The following is a 24,867-nucleotide window of genomic DNA, read 5'->3' as shown; positions in this document are numbered from 1 at the left end:
GCATCTTTTATTGGCTGATTTTTCTTATATTTCCTTAAATTGTGATAAGTAGAATTGACCGATTTTTTCCTCTTTCTATCTTTCTTTCTCTTTTTATATGTAGCATTATAATTAATATTTTGCTGCGCACACAAGTTTCTCTGAATGAATTTTAAGATGACGTCATAAGATCATCACGAACAATAAATTTGCGGAAAGAAGGGGGAGGAGAAAAGAAAAAGGAAGAGAGAGAGAGGGAGAGGGTGATTGTCGAACATCTGTCACCAAGCGCGAACGCTAACTTGGTTCAGTCCCGAAAACCGCGATACTGTCATGGCACCCGCTTTTGTGATTTTTTGAGGCCGCCACGTACATACATACGTATATAAACGTGAATTCGCATTGTGGTCGGCGATTTTATATAAGACGAATCTTTCACCCCCTCCGCGTTACGGACGGTGAGTCTGCGATATCGTCCTGGCCGGCCGAACCTTGTTTACGTACCTTATTTTATCCGCATGCGAGCAAGTATGGTGTGCAATTTTAGGGCAAGCCCTTTCACTCACTCGAGGGCACGATTAATTTTGCTGCGACTAATGATCTGTAATACGAAATAATGACAAAATCGCGAAAGTGAGCTTTTCCCACGAATTTGTAAACATTCTATCTACAGTACGGTTTGTATTAATAATAATAAAAAAAAAAGAATTACACATGGATGATTTTGTTAAATAGTGGTTCGAGATTGTATAATTGTTCCGTACGCTTACATTTTTTAATGATATATCATTATATCGAGAATATAAATATAAAAAAACACGAATTTTATATATTTATATATTAAATGTACATGTATTGTTTATCTATGTAGTGGTTATATTTACATTAATAGTTAATTCGCGAGAACGTCATCTTAAGCGACAGATTACAAAATTATTAATTATATTTCTCATTTAATTAATACAGCAAGTACAATCTATTAACAAACATACGTACATATTAATATTTAAAAATTTATATGTAACAGATAATATATTATTAAATGTGGTAATATAGTGACACTAATAATATTTATCTTTTTCTTTAGATATTAAATCATGAGCTCAGGTAGACCAATAAAATGTGTAGTAGTAGGAGATGGAACAGTAGGAAAAACTTGTATGTTAATATCATACACAACGGACAGTTTCCCTGGAGAATATGTACCTACTGTGTAAGTAATGTTATATTAATGCGAGTTGTATACAGTATCTGTTTTTTGTGAAAGAATCTCTTACTTTCATAGTTTATATTAAAGACATACTTTATGACAAGGTTTTTGCTTTAGTGTCTTTCTTAGACCAATCAAATGGAGTGGCTAATAATAGCAGAGAGTATGAGATACCTAACTGCTGTACAGGAAGTAATTTATTTCAACTTGTCTTTTCATGTTGCTTCCTGCCTTTCAGATTCTCACAAATCTATTTTTGTTTTATTTTCATGCAGCAATATCTTTCTTAACTTATATAATTTGTATAATTAAAATATCAAATTAAAATATCTAAATAAAAATAAATAGTAAATATAAATTGGTTCTTTTTTGTTTTGTTAAGATTTAAATTTTAAATAACTAGGATTTAAGTAAAATTTTTAATAGATAAATGCTGAATAAAGTAAAAATAGATTGAAAAATATGCACCAAATAAAATGTACACTAAATTTCTAATATTTTCCAGGTTTGATAATTATTCTGCGCCCATGGTTGTTGACGGAATTCCAGTTAGTCTAGGATTATGGGATACAGCAGGACAGGAAGATTATGACAGACTTCGTCCTCTCTCCTATCCTCAGACAGATGTGTTTCTCATTTGTTTCTCAGTAACGAGTCCTTCATCATTCGAAAATGTAACCAGTAAATGGTATCCTGAAATAAAACATCACTGCCCAGATGCACCAATGATACTCGTCGGAACTAAAATAGACTTACGAGATGATCGTGAAACGCTTACTGCCTTAGCTGAACAAGGCCTTAGTGCTGTTAAGCGTGAGCAAGGACAGAAATTGGCAAACAAGGTTTGTAGAAAAGTATTGTACATCTCACGTAGTTTTTTAATGCTAGAGTAATCTAGTAATAGATTGATAATAAAGATATTACAATGTATGTCATAGATTCGTGCAGTAAAATATATGGAGTGTTCCGCTCTCACGCAACGTGGACTGAAGCAGGTATTCGACGAGGCGGTACGCGCTGTTTTAAGACCTGAGCCGCAAAAACGTCGACAAAGGAGGTGCATTATGTTATAAACGATAAAAGGAATTGCGAGGGAAATCAGCATAATTAAACGTAACGTATATATAGCAACAGATCAAAATAGATCTGATAATTGAACGCAAAGAAAAAATATGAATGTTTTTAAAGAGAAGATGAATAGTACATGTGCATTTTAACGAATTATTCTGGCAGCTATAGAATATACCGCATCACAGAAAGAGTACAATTTATAACTTTCTGGTCTCAATCGCATGATGCTAACTCATGACCAGAAAGTTTAGACAACGAGAAAGTAAAAAAAAAAAAAGAGAAAAGAAAATAGAATAACTATTTAACAGTATTTGCAGGAAGAAGTTTATTGCAGGCTTACAGATGTCGTTTCTTAAAGTTGCGTTTATGCATATATTTGCATATTGAAAAAATATGTGACAGTAGTAATGTGTGGTTGATAGGGAAAAAAAGCTCACTCACAATGTTTCTTCATATTTTACACAAGAGAATCTCTGTTAATTAGTATTGCAGTCCTGCAAATCGATAATACAGTGTAAATGTGCTGTGATGATTAAAAGCATTAACTGAAGCTTTACTTATCAGGGCTGCCAGATTTTCGACTTTTTACATTTACAATATAGTAGGAACATTGATTTTAGTACAGGTATAATGCGATAGCTATCATAACAATCACATGCTGGAAAGTTTTACAAGATGTAAAACTAGCATTATAGAATTATTTGAACATACAGTGCCATAGCAACGAAGAAACAAATAAATGTCGCAAGCACTCTCAATCACAATCAGTTCTAGACAATATATGTGTGTATTTTACTAACATAATTAGTCTCCTAATATAGAAATTTTTAACAGAAAAAGATTTTATTAGTTAGAGAAACTAAATTGTGTATAATGTTTTTTTTTTTAGGCAAAAGTAGTATTTGTTTTTCACTTTTTAAAAATATTTATTATTTTTAATTTATTTATATTTCTAAGAAATATGTGTGTATGATATGCATACAAGATACTGCCATATAAAATAACGTAAATACGAAAATTCGTAGTATTTCTCGTGTCATTAAAGAAGGAGAATCAATAATATTGTGTAATAATTGTGCAAATTAAATTTGCTAATGATACATAAGATACTTTATTGTCTAGAATTGCAACAAGTTTTCCAATTATTAAAACATATTAAAAGAAAAAATAATGTACTATCTATCTGTACATTAATATTTATTTTATTTTGATAAATCTAAAAAACGAAATTAGTTTAATGTGATTTTATATTGGAGGATCTAAATATATATATAATCTCTCCATTTTATATATATAATATTTCCTATTTGTGCTTGTATAAGAGTTATAATATTTTACAAGTTATTGCATTGATGCAATTTGATTATCAACATTATTCGAATAATTTTTATGTCAACTAAAAATATTTTTTGCAAAAATAATAATCAAAAGAAATATATCAATTGAATACACAAAATGCCAGTAACAAATATAGAGCAATGCAAAGTCCACTTAAATTGAAATATACAAATATAGCACAATGTATTTTCTTAAATATTATAGTATATCTCACTCTCTTCCATTTATTTGTACGAGAATTGTTTACATAAAAAATTAATACAAAAATAATTATTAATATAATTTAGAGAAAGATAGAAATGTCTTGTACAAATAACTGATCTATTACTATAAAGTTGCTCATATCATTATCTCTAATTCATTACTTTATTAATTAATTATAATCGCGATTGTACTTTTTTTTCTTATTTTATAGATTTTTTTTCTATTTAAACTGAATTTTAAAAAACGATCAAATTTTATTGCCATAGGTATTATCCTCTTTCTAAGGACTCAATGATAAAGTAGTGTGATGATAAATGGATATTACCCTACTTGTGATCGTGCTATTTTTTTATATTCAAAAGATAAAAATATATAGAAGAGATATGACCTTTGTGCCATGTTTGTGCTTTCCATTTGTAAAACAGATATTAAATGCCACACTTGATATTCTGGAACGGCAAATTCCCGAATAATTTAAAATTTCTCAAAGTTGGATTAAAGGGAAAATATTTAATACTAGAGCGATTGAGAGAGTGGACAGAGCTATTTACAAGAATAATTCTTCGTCTTATTTCTAAAAGAAGAGATAAGAATATTTTTTTATAATGAGAGATAAAAAATGCAGATTTTTCTTATATAATCTGTATTACTAATACTAATTCGCAAAAACACACATTTTCCAATTGCTTAAAAAGGTTTAACGATCCAAATAATTATTTTGGTTGTTTTAATATTAAAATGTTATAAGAAGTAAATAAAAAAAGCATATTGCAGCTTATTAGATATGTACATAATGTATCATGAAAGCATAAAAAGAATTCTAAATTTTGGTCGAACCTACACTTTTTAAAATATAACTTTGAATTTTTTCTATTCTCAAAATCTTTGTATATATGCTGATTAAGTTTTATCCATACAAGGAATCACTGGATTATTTAAATACAGGATAGATGAACAAATATATGTAATATCTTTTTTTTGTTTCTTTTGTGTAACATGTTTTTGAGATAAAACACAACCATCGCTAGATAATTATATATATAGAATTTATCTTGTAATATATTTATAATATTCTCTTTCAAATTATCATGCAATTTTTTTAAGCTAGAATATTCCATAAATATTAAAAGTGTATGTCTTAAAAATGATGAATGATCAAATTTAGCTTCTCTTCTCTTCTCTCTTTCTCTCTTTTTTTTATCTTTTTTATTACAATCTCTAGGAAGATAGTTTAAATTCTTTATGTGTATATGTATACGCCTGCATATGTATAATAATGTATTAGTTATATAGCACAATTAATATACTATAATTATGTATATAAGGTAATGTTATGTATAGATTGCATTTTTTGTAAGTAGTGACCTTATTTTACAAATTTTAAGATACACACATGTTAGCTTTTTTTTATATTGCATAATGCTGCCAAGTGACAGATGAATAGCAGCAATGTGTATTAGCAGCAGTATTTGTCAATTTCTTACTATAATCTTATACTATGCATTTTTTTTGTACGAGACATTTTTAACATCATTTCTTATAGGTTCTTATTATGGAAAAAAAGTAAATTTAGTTTCATAATTAATACAATTATTAACATTACTAATAGCAGTCGATTGAAATAGTATGTATATTGCTCATATATTTTTATGGTGAATTTTAATTCAGATATATAATAGCGTGATGAAATTTAAATTACACTACTTACAACTTTTGCATTTAATGAAGATTGTGCGAATTGCTTTTTTTAATCTTTCCTATTTTTAACGAAATTATTGAGGGATGCTATAAACCAAAGTTATAATATATTATGATCTAAGATAACATTTATGTTCTTCTTTTATTACGGACTATTGCAAATAAGATACACAAAGAATGAGTGTATGAAAAATGTAAAAATATTCTAGTCACCACGAATCTGCTTCTAACTTTTATTCGCGTACGCGAATAAAATGCTCCGAGAGTATAAGCAAAATATTATATAATCTTTAAATGAAGCGGGTTAACGTATGAATGAGCGAAAAAGCAATGAAGATAGAAAAGAATGGAGATATGAAAGTAAAGAGATGCAACTTAATATTGTCAATTTAGATAGAATGCAAAAAAACAAAAATAAACCAAACATGCGCGATGTGAGAACAGGAATTTTGTAGAAATTAACAAATATATGTATATGTGCTAAGATATAACTTCAATTATGAATAATTTATAAACATTTGTCTCTATTTTCATATGTATAATAAAATCTCTTATTTATGTACTAACATAAGGGCAGCATAAGAGAGCATTCCATCACTCAATTCTATGGATTTATGAATTTCTTTTTCTTTTTGACAATTAAATATTGGAATAAATTTATAAAATAAAGATATATATATATTTCCATTACTGATGTATCTTCTCTAAGTTTGATGCACTCTTTTGCTGTCATAACGATAACGAAATCAGCTGTAACAAATAGCGGCCTCGAAACTGATTTATCGGATTCTGTTTTTTTAGAAAGAAGATTATAATAACAATGTGAGCAACATGATTACATAAACGCATATTCTATATGGCACTAGGAAGCATTTATTTTTTATTTATATGTATTTTGAAAACAACTTTTTCAAATAAACGATACAATAAAACTAATATAAAACAGCGTAGTTTGTAAGACATCTATATATATATTAGCTATATATATTTATAATACTTATAATATATTTTTCAAGAGAGAGAGAGAGAGAGAGAGAGAGTTCTTTGAGAAATTTTTCTTCTCTTCCTTCTTTTACAATTATAGCATGCCTCATTTTAATAAATAATTTTCGTTGTCATTTTACATAAAGTTTGCTCTTACACATTGCATAAATTAGAGAACTTTGGAAATAATACACAAAGTTTGTTTATTCGTAACTATGTCCAACTATGATTGAACAAACTTTAACTATATTTCCTGGGAATAAATTTTCACAATGACACAAGATCTCTCTCGTTATTTAATTATTTATGACACGATATTAAGGATGACACCCTGTCGTACGTACATACATATATATACATATATATACATATATATACATATATATATACATATATACGCGGGATACTAAAATATTCCAAGTCTGTTCTGGATCAGCCACGTGTTAGACAAAGATGCAGTTCATACCTGTCCTCTATCTGTTCTTTTTTATTGTACATAGTAATCACGAGTCATATACAGGGTGTTTCTTAAACATATGTCAAAAATTCAAGGGATGATTCTTTGGGTCATTTTATGGGAAATATGCCTCTGATGATTTTTTGAAAATCATTTCATTTCGAAATTACAGGGCGATAAAAATTTACAAGAAATACAATATTTTCACAACAATAATATAATATTTTCAACACATTCTAGCATCACTGGTAACAATAAAGAAGTTCTTTGAACACTGCATTAATAACTTTTACAGGTATTAATTATTTTTTTATAAATTTGTATCGCTCTGTATTTTCAAAACGAAGCGGTTTTCGAGAAATCATCAGAGGTATAAATTTTCATAAAATAATCCAAGCATCCCTTGAATTTTTGACATATGTTTAAGAAACACCCTGTATACACGAACACATATATACATATATATACTAAAATGTCGGAGGGAAAGGGGACAGACGAAGGGTGATTCTATGCATGCAATGTCGCCCGTGACACTGTGCTTATAGCACGTCGGCGACGAGGAAACGCGAGTGTATCCGTAATAAGGTGTAATAATTAATAATATAGAGCGAGAGAGAGAGAGAGAGAGAGAGAGAGAGAGCGCGCGGACTACCTTCTAAGCGCGCTGCTCATCGTCGTCGTCATGGCTCCGTTCGCGTGGACCTTCCGTGGGAACATGAACCGGTTCTTCGTGGACGCGCAAATCTTACAGTATCTGATCGTCCTGGTGGGTCTGTTCAATCTCTCTCTGTGCCTCTACGAGGATCAAGTGGGCAAATTCGATTGGTAAATTGAATCGCAACGAGCGAACCTCTAAATAATGCATAGCCTCATCGTGTTCCCTTCCCCTCGACAAGCTGGCGAATTATTATTAAATGGAGCAATAAACGTATATAATTCTCTCCCTTAATCTGTGTGCAATCGTTTTCAGGAGGCAGAACTATGTTGGCAAAATTAAATTCGCCAGCTTCGACACAGTGTCCACGGCGAAGAAGATCATCGTCGCCACCGAGGAGAACGTCATCGCCGCGCTTAATCTAAAATCAGGTGATATAAGTATCTCGTATCTCGTGCGTAAAACATTTATTTCGTTCTGGATTAATAAAAAATACATCGCTTCATTTTTCGCTTCTTCGATATTTTAATTGTATTTATTAATTGTTATTATTTATATTTTTTCTCTAATCCCCTCCTCCAATGTTACATTTAATGATTCAGTATATCTTCATGCAAATTAATATTATGCAGCGTCATTCTGTATATTCAGTTGATTTGTTAAATTAATTCGAAATTAAATATACATTTATAATGTTTGTAATATATAACAGGCCAAATATTATGGAGGCGAGTGTTGGAAAAAGGTTACGGTGGACATATCAGGACTCTAGGAGGTGTCGCTGATGGAGATCTGATATCTGTAAGCGGAGGTGTTCCTGCCATTGTTCGCGCTTGGGATTTGGCAACTGGGCATATACTTAACGAGTGGCCAATAGCTGAGCAAAATACTGATAGGTTTGTGTTAAAATAATAAATTATTGTGTATACTCATAATGCTTTAATATAAAGCCTGTGCAATAATGTTAAGTATATATAAATTATTTTTACAATTTTTTTCTAAATCTATAATGGTGAAATAGATTTTGTTATAAAAAAATATAATTGCTTTTACTATTATATATACACAGGATATAGAATGTGCGTGTGTATACATACATTTGTTAAAACTTTTAAAATTAGTATAATTGAGAATAAATTATAATCTGTTGCTTTTGCAGATACGAATCTCCATTTATATCATTTTCTACATTGGGCTTGTATTCTGCTGACAGGTTTTTCTATTTTTATTCAAAGCACAGTCAATAATATGTTTTGTTCACCTAATTGTGGTTTGTGCTATTATAAATTAAGCTGGTTTATTCAATGCTTAATATTTTTGTCAATATATGTGATCATTTCTCACCATTTTTAAATTATATATATTTTAAATTATATACACACAATAGGAAATAAATGTAATTCAGAAGTTTTTTTATGATGGGAGAAACTAAAATTTTTTTGTACTGTAATATTGTAATATTAGTTGGATAAAATTACGAGTGTTTATGTCGGGTATTTCTTTTTGAAGTACATAATTGACAGATACAATTTCTTGTTTTTCAGGATAAAAGATGTAAAATGGCATATCAAAGATGGAACGTTACATCATATACTACCTATTTATAATAGCGGAGTTGAAGTAACATCTTATGATAGCAAAACAGGAGAAAAGTTAAAAACTCGAAGAGTTTCTGCACCATTTATAAGCCAAGAAACAGAGTAAGTAATCTTGAATTTGTATTATTTTTCTCTTTGCTTTTTATTAAATATATACATTAAATTTCTCTATATACATTGCAATACTGTAAATAATCTGTCGTTTAATTTGTCATTTACTATATTCTACTACTAATATTATTACTGATATTCCAAACTATTTTATTCAATTTTATTTATAGGTGCGTTCTGGCAGCTCCATATTTAGCATGTTTAAAGGGAGATAGTTCGTTAGCTATAGTGATCCTAGTACATCTATTTGATACTAATGCACAGCCACAGTCAGTTACAATAAATACAATATTTGGGGCTGGTGCACAAGGGCCATATAAACTAGAATCTGTACTTGGAGAGGAACCTGTAATTTCTATTAATGCCGATAACGACCAAAGAAAACGAATTCTGGTCATCGGAGAACTTCCCATTCCTATACAGAGAGATATTGCTGGTGATGCAACGCTTTATGCTGTTTCTATTGATAATGAGAAGGTACTTTTGGAAACAACATATAAAAATGGAGTAAGTACATTAATATATACTATACTTTTTATTCTCGGAAAAAAAGAAAAATTTTTTATATTATCTTTTTATACAAATGTTTTATAATTTTATTTACAGAGAGTAGAAATAGCAGCTACAGATCTGTTGTCGTCTGCACCTCTACCCGATTTATCAGTCACTTTAACACACGCTTCTATACAATCTCCGACCATAATGGCATCTGTTTGTCCGCGTCAAACGAAAGGAATAACGTGCCGTCACTTGTTATCTTCGCAAGATCATAGTATTGCATTATTGCAACATAATAAACTGGTATGGGCAAGAGAAGAAGCACTCGCCAGTATTGTAGCCGTTGAAATTATAGAGTTGCCCATGTCTGACGGAGATCAAGTTATCGAAACGGAATTCGATCAGAAAGAGAGTAAGTAAAATCTATCTGTAAATGACAAGAGAGATCATAAAAAATGAATAATATAAATCAAGAGCTAAAAAAAAAGTTATACTTTTTTTATGAATTTGGGATTAAATATTTTTCATATAATATTTTACACATAATTTACATTTATACATATATGTACATCAACATAATATAAATTTTTATATATGTTTCTTTTATTAAAAGAATACACCAGAAAAAACATAAGATTACATATCATTTTTGTTGAATAACGCATTGTATTAATATATTTAATATATGAAAAATATTATTTTTTTTGCATTTTAAAAATGTTATAATTATAATATTTATTTTCTTCAAAATATTAAGTTACATATAGTAAGTTACATATATACACTATATCTAAAGAATATATATATTAAAGAGCTTACTGTTTTAATTAATAATATTTTTGTGAAACATGGTTTATTAGCACAATTCACTTTCTATAACACAACCTACTTATGTATCTGTTAAGTTATATTAATTAACTCTCTTTTGTGTGTGAATGGCTGCTGGCAGGTATTGATGTAGACAGTTCATGTAAGTAGTGGAGCAGGAAAGCTGGTTTTACTGTAGAGTGCTTTGTTTTATGCTACTTACAAAACTTATATTTGCATGGTATTTATGTATATGCTCCCAAAGACATTGAAAGATATAAAGTGATATATATGTGTAATTATTTATTTTATTTATTTGTATTCTTAAAGATTTTACAATTATTACATTGCTCTCTGCATGATATATTGCAACAAATATGAAATTCATATTTTCTATTACATATTAAATTCGGGAATAAAATATATATGTAGAAGTATATATATAGTAGAAAGTATATATGTTATTAAGAGATCTGTAGATCATCTCATCTGTAGATTTTTAGATATTCTGAATATGATAACCAGCTATGCTAAAATGAGTGAAGAGTATTTTGCAAATTTCAAAGTTGTCACATATGTAAAATTTCTGTTTTCTTTGTTATTGTTTCTAACTTGACATCTAACTTTTTATATCCTGCTAGCTAAATCATCCAACTCATGGGTTTTAATAATCAGTTATTGGGAAATATATATTTTCTAATTATATCTTGTATTGCTCTTTAACAGGGGATGTGCTAAGTATGTTTCTACGAAGGATTACTTCGCAGATTAATCAAGCTAGAGCATTCTTTCAAACGATACTGGACTTAGGACCACAGCAATCCAATCAACGTATCGATTTGGTGCGAGACAAGTTCGGTTTGCACAAAATGATTGTAGCCGTTACATCTGCTGGCAAGGTATGAATCTATATAGATCAAATGCCGTGTCTCGAGCATTGTAAATCATTACATTAAGTTTATCATTTGCAGTTGTATGGCATTGAAACCAGGAGAGGTGAAATTATCTGGCAACTTAGACTACCTAACATCCGTGGTTTTACAAAATTGTCTAATACAATGATCTTGTATGTACAAAGAGGTAGCAGACACTTTCCTCATCCACCTCAATGTGCATTATTAGCAGAAGACAAGGTACAATGCGTATATTTATTTATTATATTTAATAATAACAGTATGTAACTTTGATGATAAGTGTACAACATATATCTTCATCTTTGTATCTTATACATATTATCTTTTGTTTATGGTAGGAAACTGGAGAAGGTGTTGTATACACTTTTAATCCGATTACCGGACAGCCACTGGATGGACTAGTGAAACTTGGATACAAAATTAAGCAGTCTATGCTACTACATGTGACAACCGACGATTTCTTGCGTGGTATCCTCATTCTTGACGCACGGGATAAAGTTCACGTTTATCCCGACAGTGCTATCGCAGTCGCAGCTTCACTCGGCAAGAGTACATATCTCTTTACTGCTGAACAAACGACAGGAATATTGTCTGGCTTCTCTCTTTCATACAGCACAACTCAGGTTCGTTTTATATATATATATATATATATATATATATATATATATATATATGCATATTTAGTGTATCATTAAATCAATAAGAATTGATCATTTTAATGGCTGATGCAGGAACTAATCGCTCACAAGATGTGGGAATTGTTACTATCGCCGAAAAATCAAAAGATAACGCAAGTCGTAGCGAAAAATCCGATAGAACGCGTGCACTCACAAGGAAGAGTCTTGAGTGACAGATCGGTGTTATATAAATATATTAATCCTAATTTAGTGGCTGTGGTGACAGAAGGTATTGGACATGCCCATAAAAGTAAGTGTATCTCTATCATTCAATATAATATTCAATCGATGCTATTTCTCAAGAAAAAAAAGAAGATATTCTTAATATCTTTTTTTATTTTGTGCAGATACGCTTAATTTGTATCTACTGGATGTAGTATCCGGAGCTATGATTTTCTCCATTACGCACAAAAGAGTACGCGGTCCAATTCATATTGTGCACTCGGAAAATTGGTTGGTATATAGTTATTTTAATGAGAAAGGACGTAGAACGGAAATTGCCACGTTAGAACTTTACGAAGGAAAAATACAGAGTAACATCACAGGTAAAAATTAAAGTTAATCTTTTCAATCCATATATTTGTACATCTAAAGAAAAAAAGGAGCAATATCTCTGACATATATATTATTAACTATCTTAATTTTAATAATAACAAAAGAGACATTAAATTTTTAACATCATTTGTATCTTAGAAAATCTATTCATAAAAGAGAGTATATATAAACAGATTTAAATCAAGATTTCTAATATAACTAAGTAGCCTTTATCAGAAAATTAATTTTAGACATTGACTTTTTTTCTTTCAAAGTACAGATATACATATTTGTTACTTTGATAATTTATAACAATTGTTGGGTGTTTCAGTATTTTCTTCTTTAGCAACAACAAAATTGCCAATTGTAGAAAGACAAGCTTTTATTTTTCCGGCATCTATAGAATATATGCAGGAAACAATCACTGAAAAGGGTATTACTAGCAAACATATAATAGGTATGTTTGAGAATCGCGAGAACTGAAAAATTCAATTCTAAATCAAATATGTTCAAAAATATTAAGAGAACATTTAATGATGTTATATATTTTTATCAGTTGCTTTAGCTAATGGTGGAATATTAGAGTTGCCGTGGATGATGGTGGATCCACGACGGCCTACTAATCCTGAAATGCGAGAAGAAGGAGTAATACCATATATGCCCGAAATTCCAATCCATATGGATGCAATTATTAATTATAATCAAAGCGTTTCTAGAGTTATGGGTATTCATACTAGTCCCAGTGGCCTTGAAAGTACTTGCTTAGTTTTTGTACATGGTCTTGGTGAGTAAAGAGCATCGATACATCTGATTCTAAAGTACTGATGAATCTTATATAAGTATGGCTTCTTATATACAAATGAAATAAACGTTGTTTCTTTGCAGACCTGTTTTACACAAGAGTGGCACCATCTAAAACATTCGACGTCCTAAAGGAGGACTTTGATTATTATCTTATTGTGATAGTACTCGCGGCGCTGTTGATCTCATCGTACATCACCAAAAAATTAGCATCCCAAAAAGCTCAGAAACAAGCGTGGAAATGATGCCTCGCTTTTCTAGAATCGTGTAATATTTATGAATATGTTCACTATAGGCAAGAATTTTTGCTAAAAATAACTTGTAAAATATACTGTTTTATAAATAGCTAATTTTAAAGAATTAATATAAACGCTCTAATACTTTATTATCTCTTACCTAAAAATGTCTTAAATGAAAAAAATAACTGTATATATTACCTCTTTTGATGGTACAGAAAATGCGCATTGTACGATAAAATCTTTTTGAATTCTTCAAAACTCTGATCAGTATATGATAAGAGCGGACCATGTGATCATCGATCATTAAACTACATATAAATAGCTGATAACGTGCTCAAGATCTAATTGCTGTTTTATTGTACAGCAATTTTTGTAAAAGGCACGAGATTCCTTTCGAGATAACATCCTCGATATAAATCAAAGCAGGAATTGGCAATTTATAAATATAAAGAAAATTACGAATATCATAATGTGCATTTCACAGTGAGAATATTGAAATATTAATGTTAATATATGATACTGAACAATGCGCCAAAAAGATATATATATAGAAAAATATTTAATATGCAAAAAATATGTGACTGTGTTATATTAAATAGTCTAATTTACAAATAAATATTGTTTGTATGATTTCAGGCTGGCAATTGTGAAATGTAATTTAGAATCTTTGAAGAACAGTATATTTTGCATTTTTCTGTGTACCTGTAATGCATAATTCTTTGCAACAACATATGTAAGGAGTTTACGTACTTTATATACACTTGTATATTTGAAATTTCTTGCAAAGTATTCTAAGCTCAATTTTACAATACAGATAAATTTCTTTAACAGAATATCATTTATAATACTTGCAAGAAATACCATATAAAAAAAATGTGATGATCTTATAAAAGAATTCTTTATTGTAGAAATGTTTCCTTAATTTGATGAAAAATTTAGTATCTTTGAATATTTTTATTACTTATCACTGAACTGTATATTATCTCTTTGCATCTTTAGAAATTAAATAATATTCTATTGAAAGAACAGAAAATAATGAATTTCTTGAAAAAATAATTTTTTTTTATTTGTATTTATATACATTTTTCTTATCTGGAGAATAATAGTTATGCAACTGCTAAATTATGTTTATAAACATCCCAAGAACTTTAAAATGTTTTTCGAAAGTTATATAATTCAAATAGCTCTTAATTATTCTAATATTCATTTCTAATTTTCGTATAGTCTCGAGAGAGAAATCACACAAAAGCGATTTAGTTTTAAAAAAAGTATCGAGATTAATATAAAACTTATATTGAGACATGTTAAGAATATTAATATTCAGTATTCACTGTCATATACATATTAAAATTGATATAAAAAACAGAAAAAACAATATGTAAATATCAAACGTATCTATATATATGTATATGATGTGCATGTACGCGTATATATGCATATGCGTATACATATATTGTATATCATCATAGTACATCTTTGTTTTATAAAGTAATATATCGCTTTGTAGATAATGAAAAGAAGTATAATTAATTATACACAAATTGTTGTAAAATGTGAAAAAATATATATAATTATAAAATCTGTTAGACTTATATATGAATAAAAAAATGGTGTCAAATTTTTTTCACTATTTTCTGTGTATAAATCTATATAAATATTATTCGTTCACGCACACACACATATACAAATATATTTTGACAATTCTAATAATCTATATCTTTTATATATGTGATTGACATTTTATATCATTTCAGTGATTCTATACAAAGGGGTTTTGTAATTTAACAGTGCATTGTTGCCTTGAAGAGTTTTGGTTCAGTATTTATGCTGTTCATTTGTATCATTTTTAAGGCTTCAATACTCTATTATATTACAGTTCTTCTTAAATAATATCTTACATTTTTAATATATACATTTATTTAACAATGGATATCCTTCTTTTGGATGTACATAATGACTTCTTTTACGTTTTTATAATATTCGTTTGACTGAGCGACATCTGAATTCTGGAAAATAACATTATACATTACATATAATGCTAGATTTTAATTTATAGAAATTGCATTTTAATAATTAAAGTGTTACTATACCAGCAGATTACTTATGTCAAGTGTTGCATCAGATGTTATTCGTATAATTTTTGAATTCCAGATACTGAGACACTTCAACCATGCAATATCTCCATAATAATCGGCAATATCTTTGTATAATTTTACACAGCACGCCTATTAATGAAGAAATAAATAGTCAAAGACATTTATAGCACGTGTGCAAGAGTTTATATATTTCATTTGATCTCAATATTACCTGCAACATAGGATTTTGTTGTGCACTAAGGTACGATTGTGTATTACTTAATATTTGCCATAATTCCCGCTCACGAAGTTTCAAGAGTCGAGCGATTAATCCCAATGTAGATAATAATTCATGTTGTAATTTGTAGGTTTGTGTAAATTTGTAAATATTAACAGAGTTTTTATCGATGCTTTCTGTGGAAGATTCGGCCAGGAATTTAAATACACATGGCAATACCTGTCTGCATGTGAAAGATCAATTATAACATCAATTAGTTACAATTAGTGCGTATTAACTATGTTTTTAGTATATTATATAATTCTACGAGAAATATATAAAAAATATTTTACCGGAAAGTTCTGTTTCTGATAAAGTCATTCGATATTTCAGCGAGTACATGTAAGAGTTGCCACGCACGATTAATTACAAGAACGTTTTTATCGTTAAACCTGTCGATTAGTGGATGCCACAGTTGATGTACAATAGGTAATAACTCATTTTCCCACTCGACTAATATCGGTAGACCTTCTTCAAGCGTTTGCATTGCCATTAATGATTTTTGTACATCCTTCAGAGGTAGAAAATGTAAGCAACGTTTCATAATTTCTACGATTATCTTTATGTGGATTGGTAACTTTTTGTCTTTTTCATCTAGAATATATAAAATAAGCAAAAATATATTTACAAAATATTTATATAAAATTTATAACAATATTTATATTTATATAAATATTTATATAAATTCTTATTATACCTTCTGCATTCGGATCAGAATAATTTTCATTTGACTCTTCTGTTAGTTCTTCAACATTTGTTATATCTACATTCGAATTTGCCTCTTCGATATTATCTTCGACTCTTTCATCAATTTTCTTTGCGTTATAATATTCCAACAAAGAAAGGATAATAGTTTCCGAAGGATTATTTGTAGCTAGTGCGTCTTCTTTTTTTATTATTCCTTTTGTATCCTTCCAACTTATTAACGTTTTCACGCACGCGATAAACGTATGAAATATCTTTAAGAAGGAATAAGTATCTTTTTGATGATAAGGCATACTTAATTGCCTGAGCACATCCTCCACAATTCCCTTCAAATGTGGTAGGAAGTCTAATCTACTGTATTTCATTACAATTTCGATAACATCGAGTACGCCAGGATTACGAGCTACTTGGCGTAATTTCATTAGAATGTGATAAGAAAAATAATCTACGTTTGCGCGTAACAGATCGCCGATCGTCTGATGTTGTTGTGCTTTCGCAACATTTTCAAGAGTACGCATTCCGATATAGCTGATCAGACTGTTTTTACTACCTAAAATTGCATCCATAATTTTTAAAAATTTATTTGTTAAAAAAAATGGAGTGCTTGTACAAGCAATGGCATGCATATATACATACCTGCTCTTTCGATAATTATGTACAAAGTTTTCAAAAGATATCTGTCATAGTCACATTGTAAATTTTGCGCTATACAGCCTAGCCCTTCCATCAAAAGACAACACTGTACTATATTACTCTGTATCTGTACTAATGGAGTATCTTCAGATACTTCTATAGGCAAGTACCATACTTCCTGCATTGTATAAAAGTTTACAATTTCCTTATATAAATGCAAAGCAGATGGATCTTTCACAGAAACTGGGGAACAATGAAAAATCAAAATTATATAAAAGCTGATCTTAATATTTCATTTTATCCTTCAAATAAATTGTATATATTGTTTGTATCACCTAAGATCCAGTTAAGTAGCAAACTCAGTTCTTTCCTGTGTTGTGGTGCATCTGACATAAGCTCAAGAATAGTATCAACTAATATTCTAAAATCCCCAAATTCCCCAAGCAATTTGCATATTGCGATAAGTTTTTCTCTACATGAATTGTTCTTGATAAATTTAAATTGTTTCCATGAATCAGATCCATAGAAATAGGCGGGATCGTCTAAGTCTTTCATATTTGTTGTCAGTAAAGGAGATACATCATTGCAATCTATCGCCATAATGTATACAAGAGCTAAAAGCAATCTTCGTATGTGAGCCTCCGATCTCATAATATGAGGTAATCTTTGTTTTCCAAACAGCCTTAAATAGCCAGCAAATTGATTCAAAGATGCTAATTGTTCATTATCATCTGAAAAATATACATGCACGTTTTAATTGGCACATATTTTGATTTTTCTATTTTTTTATGTTCAATAGTTATATATAATAAAGATTTTAAAAAAATTTTAATGCTCACACACAATATGGAGAAAATTTTACCTGATTGTCTGACTAATGTGGGCAATCTTGTAAGTAAATTATAAAACTTATCTTCCAATGAATCAATTAGGGGTTTCATATTGAGATTTTGCATGTAATTTTCGCTTAAATTGCACAGTACATTGTGCGCTCTTTCTCTAACTTCTATGGACTCGTCTTCAGACAAGGAAATCAGATAGTCTGTTAATGCCATAATATTTGGTTTCATATTTCTATATAAAATATTAAAATTTATTAATTTATGTTATTAAAGATGTAAAGAAGGAATGGGTGAAAGAGAATATTTTACCTGGAACAATTTTCGAGTATAAGATTGATACTTTCTACCAGCTCTCCTCTGACTTTATAATGTGAATGACTTCTAATTTTGTCTACAAGTTGTATACAAGCACCAAGCTTAATAGCTGCAGCTTCAAACCATTCCTTATTTCTTGTGGCTCCCTTTAGATTATGTTTTATATCACATTTACCATTATATTTTGGAGTGTGCGATCCATTGGTAAACATACTGCAGTCTTTTTTCATAAGTGTTTCTATAGATAATGCAATATCTTCTTCCTCTTTATCATGCATTACAAGAGATATGACTCTTCCCCATGCTCGGACCGCCATCTGTAATATTCAATTAATGTATAAATGTACAAAGTTTGCTGTTTAAATAATATGTTCCTATTAAAGAACATATAAATAAATATATCAGTAAAGATATTGTATCTTACCATTGTAACCTTATGATTTTGGACTTCACTTCCCATTGCTATTTCCTGTAGTCCACTAACAATACCAGGTAAAAATGCCATAATGATATCCGCTACTTGTTCTTGTATAACAATATCAGACTTGTCTATTTTGTCATCTATATGACACAGAGCCATTACTGCATCTATTCCTGCTAATCTAATAACAAATACATTTGTTGCAATTATATTCAATAAATTAGTTTATAAAATCAATACAATTATACAAATATATATCTTTTTTTTTTAAGTATTATATTGAAATTAAATATAAATGTTATCTATGCAATATTTCTTTTAAATGCTTACCTTACGGTAGATGACTTTTCAGTTCTTGCAATTGTTAAGCATAATAATATTCCTTGACCAAGTTTCAATACATTCTCTTTAGTATAGAGCAACTCAATAACATCAGTATAACTTTGGTGAATGAGATCCTTAATACATAAAGCTACTTCTTCCTTAAGTTCCTCATGAAATATAATTACTGTGTGTAAAATGCAAATGAATAATTAAACTTAATTAAGCATTGTAAAAATAGATATAAATCTATATAATATACATACCTTGGTTTGGCTGACTCTTGTCAAAAATTTGAATTAATAAAGATGCATAGATCTCATAAAAGTGCTTTAATTTTGTAACTCTAATCTTCTGTATTATAACTCTCATAGTCTTCACCAATTGTTCTTTTATATTCATGCTGTGCGAGATAAATGCTTTTAGAGCTTATATAGATAATATAATTATAATAAAAAATATATAAAGCATGTCACATTTATATATATTTTTTATATGCAATTCCCCCACATTTTCTTTATTACAATGAATTACAATTTTATTACCTTAAGTTGTTGTTTCGTAAAGAAGTAATAATTGGAAGTAAACAATACTCGGACAAGTCTTGCATGACTTCATTGGAGATGTTATTGACCATTGTTGCAATTCTATCCGCATGTTCCTTACTCGGATTCTTCATGAGCTTATCGCAGCAGGATTTTAGCTCCAGAAAAATTTGTATGTCCGACTTTTTCATTTTATGATATCAAAATCATTCAGAATATGTGCAACATATACTATCGCTTATTTTTATAATGATATATATTGATCCATTACAATTATAATACTCTTAGTTATTAATTAATATAACGCAGTATTTCATCCTCCAGTCAATTAATAACATTAATAATTTTTTAGATATTAAGTTAATTGTATTCAAAATTAAATTGAAAAGAAACAAGTATTTAATCGACAAATATCTCATACAACTGCGTATAACCTCAAAATTGTATGACAGCTGACAGCAGTTGGTTAATTTTTCGCGCATGCGCGGTGTCAAGGAAGTATCTAGTACAAGCAAAAAGGAGGACTTTGAACGTTCGCAAAAATTGTTTAAACATTTGTTTTAATTCTCTAACTTTACGTTTCTAATAGCTTCTTTTTAGCTAGGTCAACGCTAGACTTTAATTTAATTTATCTAAGATTTCTATCTATCTAATTTGTCTTTATTTCTATTGGTTGTGTAAAAAAATTTTTGCACCCATAATATCTTTTATATATACACCGCTGTACTTCCTGCCATTATTGTCGCGCATGCGCAGAAAACTCGAACACATGATTTCCGTAAAGAACCCGTGCAAGACAAATTAAGGTTATGTTTTATGTTATGCGTGCTTTTTAAATTAGCAGGTGATTCTATGTCGTAAATGCAATATTGAATATTTTTTCATCAGATTTCTTGATATTACATGACAAGGATATTATTAATAGCAGAAATTAAAAATGCCGATTTCGGTACTAGATGTAAGAACGGCAAAGCTAATTACTACCACGCAAATAATAACTTCTGTGTATGCTGTGGTTAAAGAATTGATGGAAAATGCGCTTGACGCCGATGCGGACAATATTGAAATCAACCTTGTATGTAAAACAGTTTAATCTCACATATTTACATGTATGCATATATATTTTTACAAGTCATGGCTTTGCTTTCCCTAGGTTGATAATGGTACGTCTTTAATAGAAGTAAAGGATAATGGTCATGGCATATCTAAAGTAGATGCACTGTACATAGGATTACCTTCCTATACATCTAAAATATCAAATTTTGAAGATCTAGGTAACATACTTAATTTATAACATTTAAATGTTTAAAATATTTATCTTTTAAACCATAAAAGACAGATTACATTGTGAAATATAGTCAATGAAATAAATTCTTATACTTTTATTATTTATCCCCAGATACGTTACAAACATTTGGGTTTAGAGGAGAAGCCCTGAATGCATTATGCACAGTAGCAGAAGTTATTGTTATAACGAAAACAAAAGAAGATGTTGTTGGGACCTCGTATATAATGAATCACACTGGGCAAATTGTAAAACACGAATCTTGTCACAGAAGTACTGGTAAAAATATCTTTTTAATTTTTAAATTATTTTTAAATATGTATGATAATATACATTAGTCACCTAATCATATTTTGATACATTATATATATATATATATATATATATATATATATATATATATATATACATTTTAGGAACTACTGTACAAGTGAAAGATTTATTTAAACAAATGCCTGTAAGGAGACAAATAATCACTAATACAAGAAAAGCTAATCATGTTATTAAATTATTGGAGACACTAATGCATTGCTTTGGGATATGCAAACCAAATGTACGAATTCAATTTAGAGTGAACAACAATCTTATATTTACAAAACCAAGTTTAAATAATATTAAAGAAGCTGCGAATCATACACTTGGTAGAAAAATTATGTCCAATATGGAATGGGTTGAACCCAAGGATGCAGAAGTAAGTATGCTTTTGGAATTATTTAAAAAAAACTTTTGATATATACATTTGTTTTTTATCTATACAATTAGCAACATTGACATAATTTACATCTTGGTAACTTTTCAGTTTATTCTGCAATTAATGTTACCTTCCAAAAAGATACAGGATCTATCGGAAGTTTCTCATTCTGATTTACATTTTATTTTTGTAAATAATAGACCTATTAAGCATAAAAGTATTCAAAAGGTATGTTCTATCTATATTAACGTTATTATATTATATGTATATCTGTATTAACATGATATTCAAAATCAGATATTCACAAACCAAATAAAAATAAATTTTATTTTTATAGAACAAAATTATATTTATATATAGATACATTATCTATATATTTATTTTATTTATAATTCAAAAAATTCTTATATACTATAAAAAAAAAAAAAAATATATATATATATAATTTAATTAATAAAACTTGATAACTAAATACGATAATGAAAATTTATATTTTTATAGCTAATAAATAATTTAATATTAGAATATTTTAAACAAGAGTCACATAGAAAAAAAATCATATTTCTTGTGTACATTATTTTGCAACCAATGGATATTGACGTTAATCTGGAACCAAATAAAGATGCTATTCTTTTTAAAGATCAGGTAAGAATATAAGTAATATTACAGTTTATATTAAATAAAGATGTTTATATCTTTATAAAGAACAATTAAGGCAATATTTATATAAATTTCTAAAATTTATAAAATATTTTCAAATAAGTACTATTTTATAGAGATATTTATTGAAATATACATATCAATATGATTGATATTTGTAGAATAAAGTCTTTGATACTGTAGATAAATGCATAAAAAAATATTATGGACTTAAATCTGTGGACGTTGTTGAACAAAACGTATCTAATGACACATCCACTGGTTATGAAGATTATACACTTAATGCAAGTGAGAATGTTATTGATACTGAATGGCCTGTGTGTAAAAAACGAAAAATTGATGCTCAAGAGAAAGTTATTCAAGAAAATATTATCAAAGAAAAGCCAATGCTTATGCAAAATAATGGACATGGAAGATCCCCACATAAGCAACAAAATATCGATCCGATTCAAGATCAACAGCATTATAGAGATGCATTAGCTTTAACAACTCATATACAACCGCCGGATTTAAGTGACTCTGATTCAAATGATATCTTTCCTGCTATAACGTCTGATAAAATGTTAGCATAAATTTATATAATTAATAATAATAATTTAATTTAACATAAATCTATACATTATCTTATATATATTATATATACATATGTATATAAATTTCAGAAAATTTTTGATTTTTAATATTAGTGTATCAATTACTGTTTTAATAACATTCAAGAGCTTTTTGAATTATATAAATATTAGCAATGTAAATATTTTACAGGGCGGAAGAACTTGAAACTTTGAGTCAGTTACCTGTCGTAGACCTTGGTGAAGATTTTGACTTTGTAGAAGGAAAGATTGGAAGCTGTAATATATCTGTAAATGAAAACCAGGATAAGTTAAACGAGAATCAAGAAAAGAAACAAATTTCATTAGAGACATGGAGTAAAGGACATATCATTGGTCTCAAAGTAAGAATTTTTTCACGATTTTAAAATACTAATTTTCTTTAATATACACACACATATGTGTGTGTATGTATTTATAGTTTTATTATAGAATTATATTATATTTTATATTGTGTCAAATACAATAGGGAGGTACAGATATACAATCTGATATTGCTATTGGCAGACAATCCAATGATGACTTAAACAATCAGACTAATGAGATAATGGAATCAGATAAAACACATATTGATAATAAAGATCTTAAATTTATAAAACATGTAAGATCACAAAGTACGTATAATATATATACATATCACACTTATTTATTATTCTTTTATATATATATATATATATATATATATATATATATATATGTTGCTTACATAGTTATTGTTATATAAAATTATATAACAAAATATATACATAAAGTTGAGAATTATGATCAATAATTACTTTGTATTTAGTTGCAAAAGAAAATCCTACATTAACAGCAGCTCAAACTGCAAAAAAAATTACTGATTTCTGGAAACAACTATCATCGCATGAGCGTGGTTATTATCGAGATGTTGCACATAAAGAAGAAAAGGAACATCAGGCATGTAAAAAAGATGAAAAAAGAGGTGAAGTGAATAAGATAGAGGGAAATAAAGTTACAGAGGGAAATAAAAGCAGGCTCTTACAACTATTTGAAAAAATGAAGAATACAAAAAACGAAAAGAAAGAGAAATTAAATCTGAGGACAATAGTACCTTGGACTATTGACAGAGCTAAAATAATTACAAGGTTGAATTTTAATCGATATATTGACAAATTATTTATCATATATTTTTTTCTTTGTTAATATATTTCAATAATCATATTACAGATTAAATTTTGAAAGTGAACATATAATAGGTCGCTTGACGCCTAATTTATGGATTGCTACAATTTGTGAACAAATATGGATTATAGATATTACTGGCTTGATAAAAGGCTTGAAAGTTTCTGATATTGATGCAGATAAGGTATTTTATTAAATATTTGCCTTTTTTGTAGAAATTATACAATGTACAAACATGTATGTAAATGTAAAATATTAGTTTTTCATTAGTATTATATCATTTGTTGTAGATGGATGCCAAGAGAATTGAACGTCTTCTCAAACAGTGGTTATCGGAACGAGATGACATGTCAGTGATACATTCTATATACGAGTTCAAAAAAAATGTAAATATAATATAATATAAAATATGTTCTTTTGTAAGAGCGTAAGTAATATTTAATAAATAATTTTATAAGATGTTTTGTTAACATATTTTATGTGTGTTTACTATGTAAACTTTAAATTAAAGTTGAGTTGACAAAACTACAACTTTACTATATGATTTTACATTTGTAACAAATAATAAAAT

The 24,867-nt window shown here is 28.6% G+C and overlaps 4 protein-coding genes across 8 annotated transcripts; 3 read left to right on the top strand and 1 right to left on the bottom strand.

The window, feature by feature from the left end:
* Nucleotides 1-103: 103 nt before the first annotated feature.
* Mtl (Rac family small GTPase Mtl) lies at nucleotides 104-5,958 on the top strand. 3 transcript variants are annotated; one of them, XM_083038908.1, is made up of 4 exons: nucleotides 104-437; nucleotides 1,067-1,192; nucleotides 1,695-2,031; nucleotides 2,128-5,958. In XM_083038908.1, exons 2-4 carry the CDS (start codon nucleotides 1,077-1,079, stop codon nucleotides 2,260-2,262), a joined length of 588 nt encoding a protein of 195 aa, XP_082895034.1. In that variant the 5' UTR covers nucleotides 104-437; nucleotides 1,067-1,076; the 3' UTR covers nucleotides 2,263-5,958. The 3 variants fall into 3 exon arrangements, with proteins under 3 accessions (XP_082895034.1, XP_082895036.1, XP_082895035.1); XM_083038910.1 differs by lacking the exon at nucleotides 104-437 and adding an exon at nucleotides 451-651; XM_083038909.1 differs by lacking the exon at nucleotides 104-437 and adding an exon at nucleotides 451-656.
* A 1,447-nt stretch (nucleotides 5,959-7,405) lies between these two features.
* Nucleotides 7,406-15,354, top strand: Emc1 (ER membrane protein complex subunit 1). 3 transcript variants are annotated; one of them, XM_083038897.1, is made up of 16 exons: nucleotides 7,406-7,766; nucleotides 7,912-8,027; nucleotides 8,309-8,492; nucleotides 8,756-8,809; nucleotides 9,141-9,296; nucleotides 9,476-9,812; nucleotides 9,912-10,215; nucleotides 10,753-10,773; nucleotides 11,337-11,509; nucleotides 11,582-11,743; nucleotides 11,863-12,147; nucleotides 12,256-12,451; nucleotides 12,549-12,746; nucleotides 13,067-13,192; nucleotides 13,292-13,519; nucleotides 13,621-15,354. In XM_083038897.1, exons 1-16 carry the CDS (start codon nucleotides 7,624-7,626, stop codon nucleotides 13,779-13,781), a joined length of 2,844 nt encoding a protein of 947 aa, XP_082895023.1. In that variant the 5' UTR covers nucleotides 7,406-7,623; the 3' UTR covers nucleotides 13,782-15,354. The 3 variants fall into 3 exon arrangements, with proteins under 3 accessions (XP_082895023.1, XP_082895026.1, XP_082895025.1); XM_083038900.1 differs by lacking the exon at nucleotides 8,756-8,809 and having other exon boundaries at nucleotides 7,407-7,766; XM_083038899.1 differs by lacking the exon at nucleotides 10,753-10,773 and having other exon boundaries at nucleotides 7,407-7,766.
* A 3-nt stretch (nucleotides 15,355-15,357) lies between these two features.
* On the bottom strand, nucleotides 15,358-20,331 carry Tti1 (Telo2 interacting protein 1). The gene is made up of 13 exons (XM_083038896.1): nucleotides 19,910-20,331; nucleotides 19,631-19,767; nucleotides 19,374-19,551; nucleotides 19,047-19,224; nucleotides 18,617-18,939; nucleotides 18,328-18,539; nucleotides 17,801-18,196; nucleotides 17,469-17,708; nucleotides 16,825-17,382; nucleotides 16,421-16,721; nucleotides 16,083-16,311; nucleotides 15,866-16,000; nucleotides 15,358-15,781 (listed from the first exon to the last, which is right to left on the bottom strand). Exons 1-13 carry the CDS (start codon nucleotides 20,098-20,100, stop codon nucleotides 15,695-15,697), a joined length of 3,165 nt encoding a protein of 1,054 aa, XP_082895022.1. The 5' UTR covers nucleotides 20,101-20,331; the 3' UTR covers nucleotides 15,358-15,694.
* Nucleotides 20,332-20,694: 363 nt separating this feature from the next.
* Nucleotides 20,695-24,777, top strand: LOC145936592 (uncharacterized). Its single transcript, XM_083038902.1, has 12 exons — nucleotides 20,695-20,984; nucleotides 21,063-21,183; nucleotides 21,309-21,473; nucleotides 21,611-21,885; nucleotides 21,994-22,113; nucleotides 22,387-22,530; nucleotides 22,707-23,107; nucleotides 23,308-23,497; nucleotides 23,623-23,767; nucleotides 23,941-24,259; nucleotides 24,342-24,480; nucleotides 24,587-24,777. The coding sequence occupies exons 1-12, from the start codon at nucleotides 20,847-20,849 to the stop codon at nucleotides 24,695-24,697; spliced, it is 2,268 nt and encodes a 755-aa protein (XP_082895028.1). The 5' UTR covers nucleotides 20,695-20,846; the 3' UTR covers nucleotides 24,698-24,777.
* Nucleotides 24,778-24,867: the final 90 nt, after the last annotated feature.

This window comes from Prenolepis imparis, unplaced genomic scaffold (genome assembly GCF_030444845.1).
Source record: "Prenolepis imparis isolate NDT839.2.m4 unplaced genomic scaffold, iyPreImpa1.0 SCAF_5, whole genome shotgun sequence".
Classification (NCBI taxonomy): domain Eukaryota; kingdom Metazoa; phylum Arthropoda; class Insecta; order Hymenoptera; family Formicidae; genus Prenolepis; species Prenolepis imparis.
This window is presented reverse-complemented; position numbering and strand designations above follow the sequence as displayed.

Coding starts and splice junctions, on each gene's coding strand:
- LOC145936592 (XM_083038902.1), top strand. CDS start 20,847: ATGCCGATTTCGGTACTAGATGTAAGAACGGCAAAGCTAATTACTACC. Junction 21,474..21,610: donor ATCTTGTCACAGAAGTACTG/GTAAAAATATCT, acceptor TATACATTTTAG/GAACTACTGTACAAGTGAAA. Junction 23,108..23,307: donor GCTATAACGTCTGATAAAAT/GTTAGCATAAAT, acceptor AATATTTTACAG/GGCGGAAGAACTTGAAACTT.
- Mtl (XM_083038908.1), top strand. CDS start 1,077: ATGAGCTCAGGTAGACCAATAAAATGTGTAGTAGTAGGAGATGGAACA. Junction 1,193..1,694: donor GGAGAATATGTACCTACTGT/GTAAGTAATGTT, acceptor AATATTTTCCAG/GTTTGATAATTATTCTGCGC. Junction 2,032..2,127: donor GACAGAAATTGGCAAACAAG/GTTTGTAGAAAA, acceptor TGTATGTCATAG/ATTCGTGCAGTAAAATATAT.
- Tti1 (XM_083038896.1), bottom strand. CDS start 20,100: ATGAAAAAGTCGGACATACAAATTTTTCTGGAGCTAAAATCCTGCTGC. Junction 19,552..19,630: donor CAAGAGTCAGCCAAACCAAG/GTATGTATATTA, acceptor TTTTACACACAG/TAATTATATTTCATGAGGAA. Junction 17,709..17,800: donor GCTACTTAACTGGATCTTAG/GTGATACAAACA, acceptor ATTGTTCCCCAG/TTTCTGTGAAAGATCCATCT.
- Emc1 (XM_083038897.1), top strand. CDS start 7,624: ATGGCTCCGTTCGCGTGGACCTTCCGTGGGAACATGAACCGGTTCTTC. Junction 11,744..11,862: donor CATTATTAGCAGAAGACAAG/GTACAATGCGTA, acceptor TGTTTATGGTAG/GAAACTGGAGAAGGTGTTGT. Junction 12,747..13,066: donor AATACAGAGTAACATCACAG/GTAAAAATTAAA, acceptor TGGGTGTTTCAG/TATTTTCTTCTTTAGCAACA.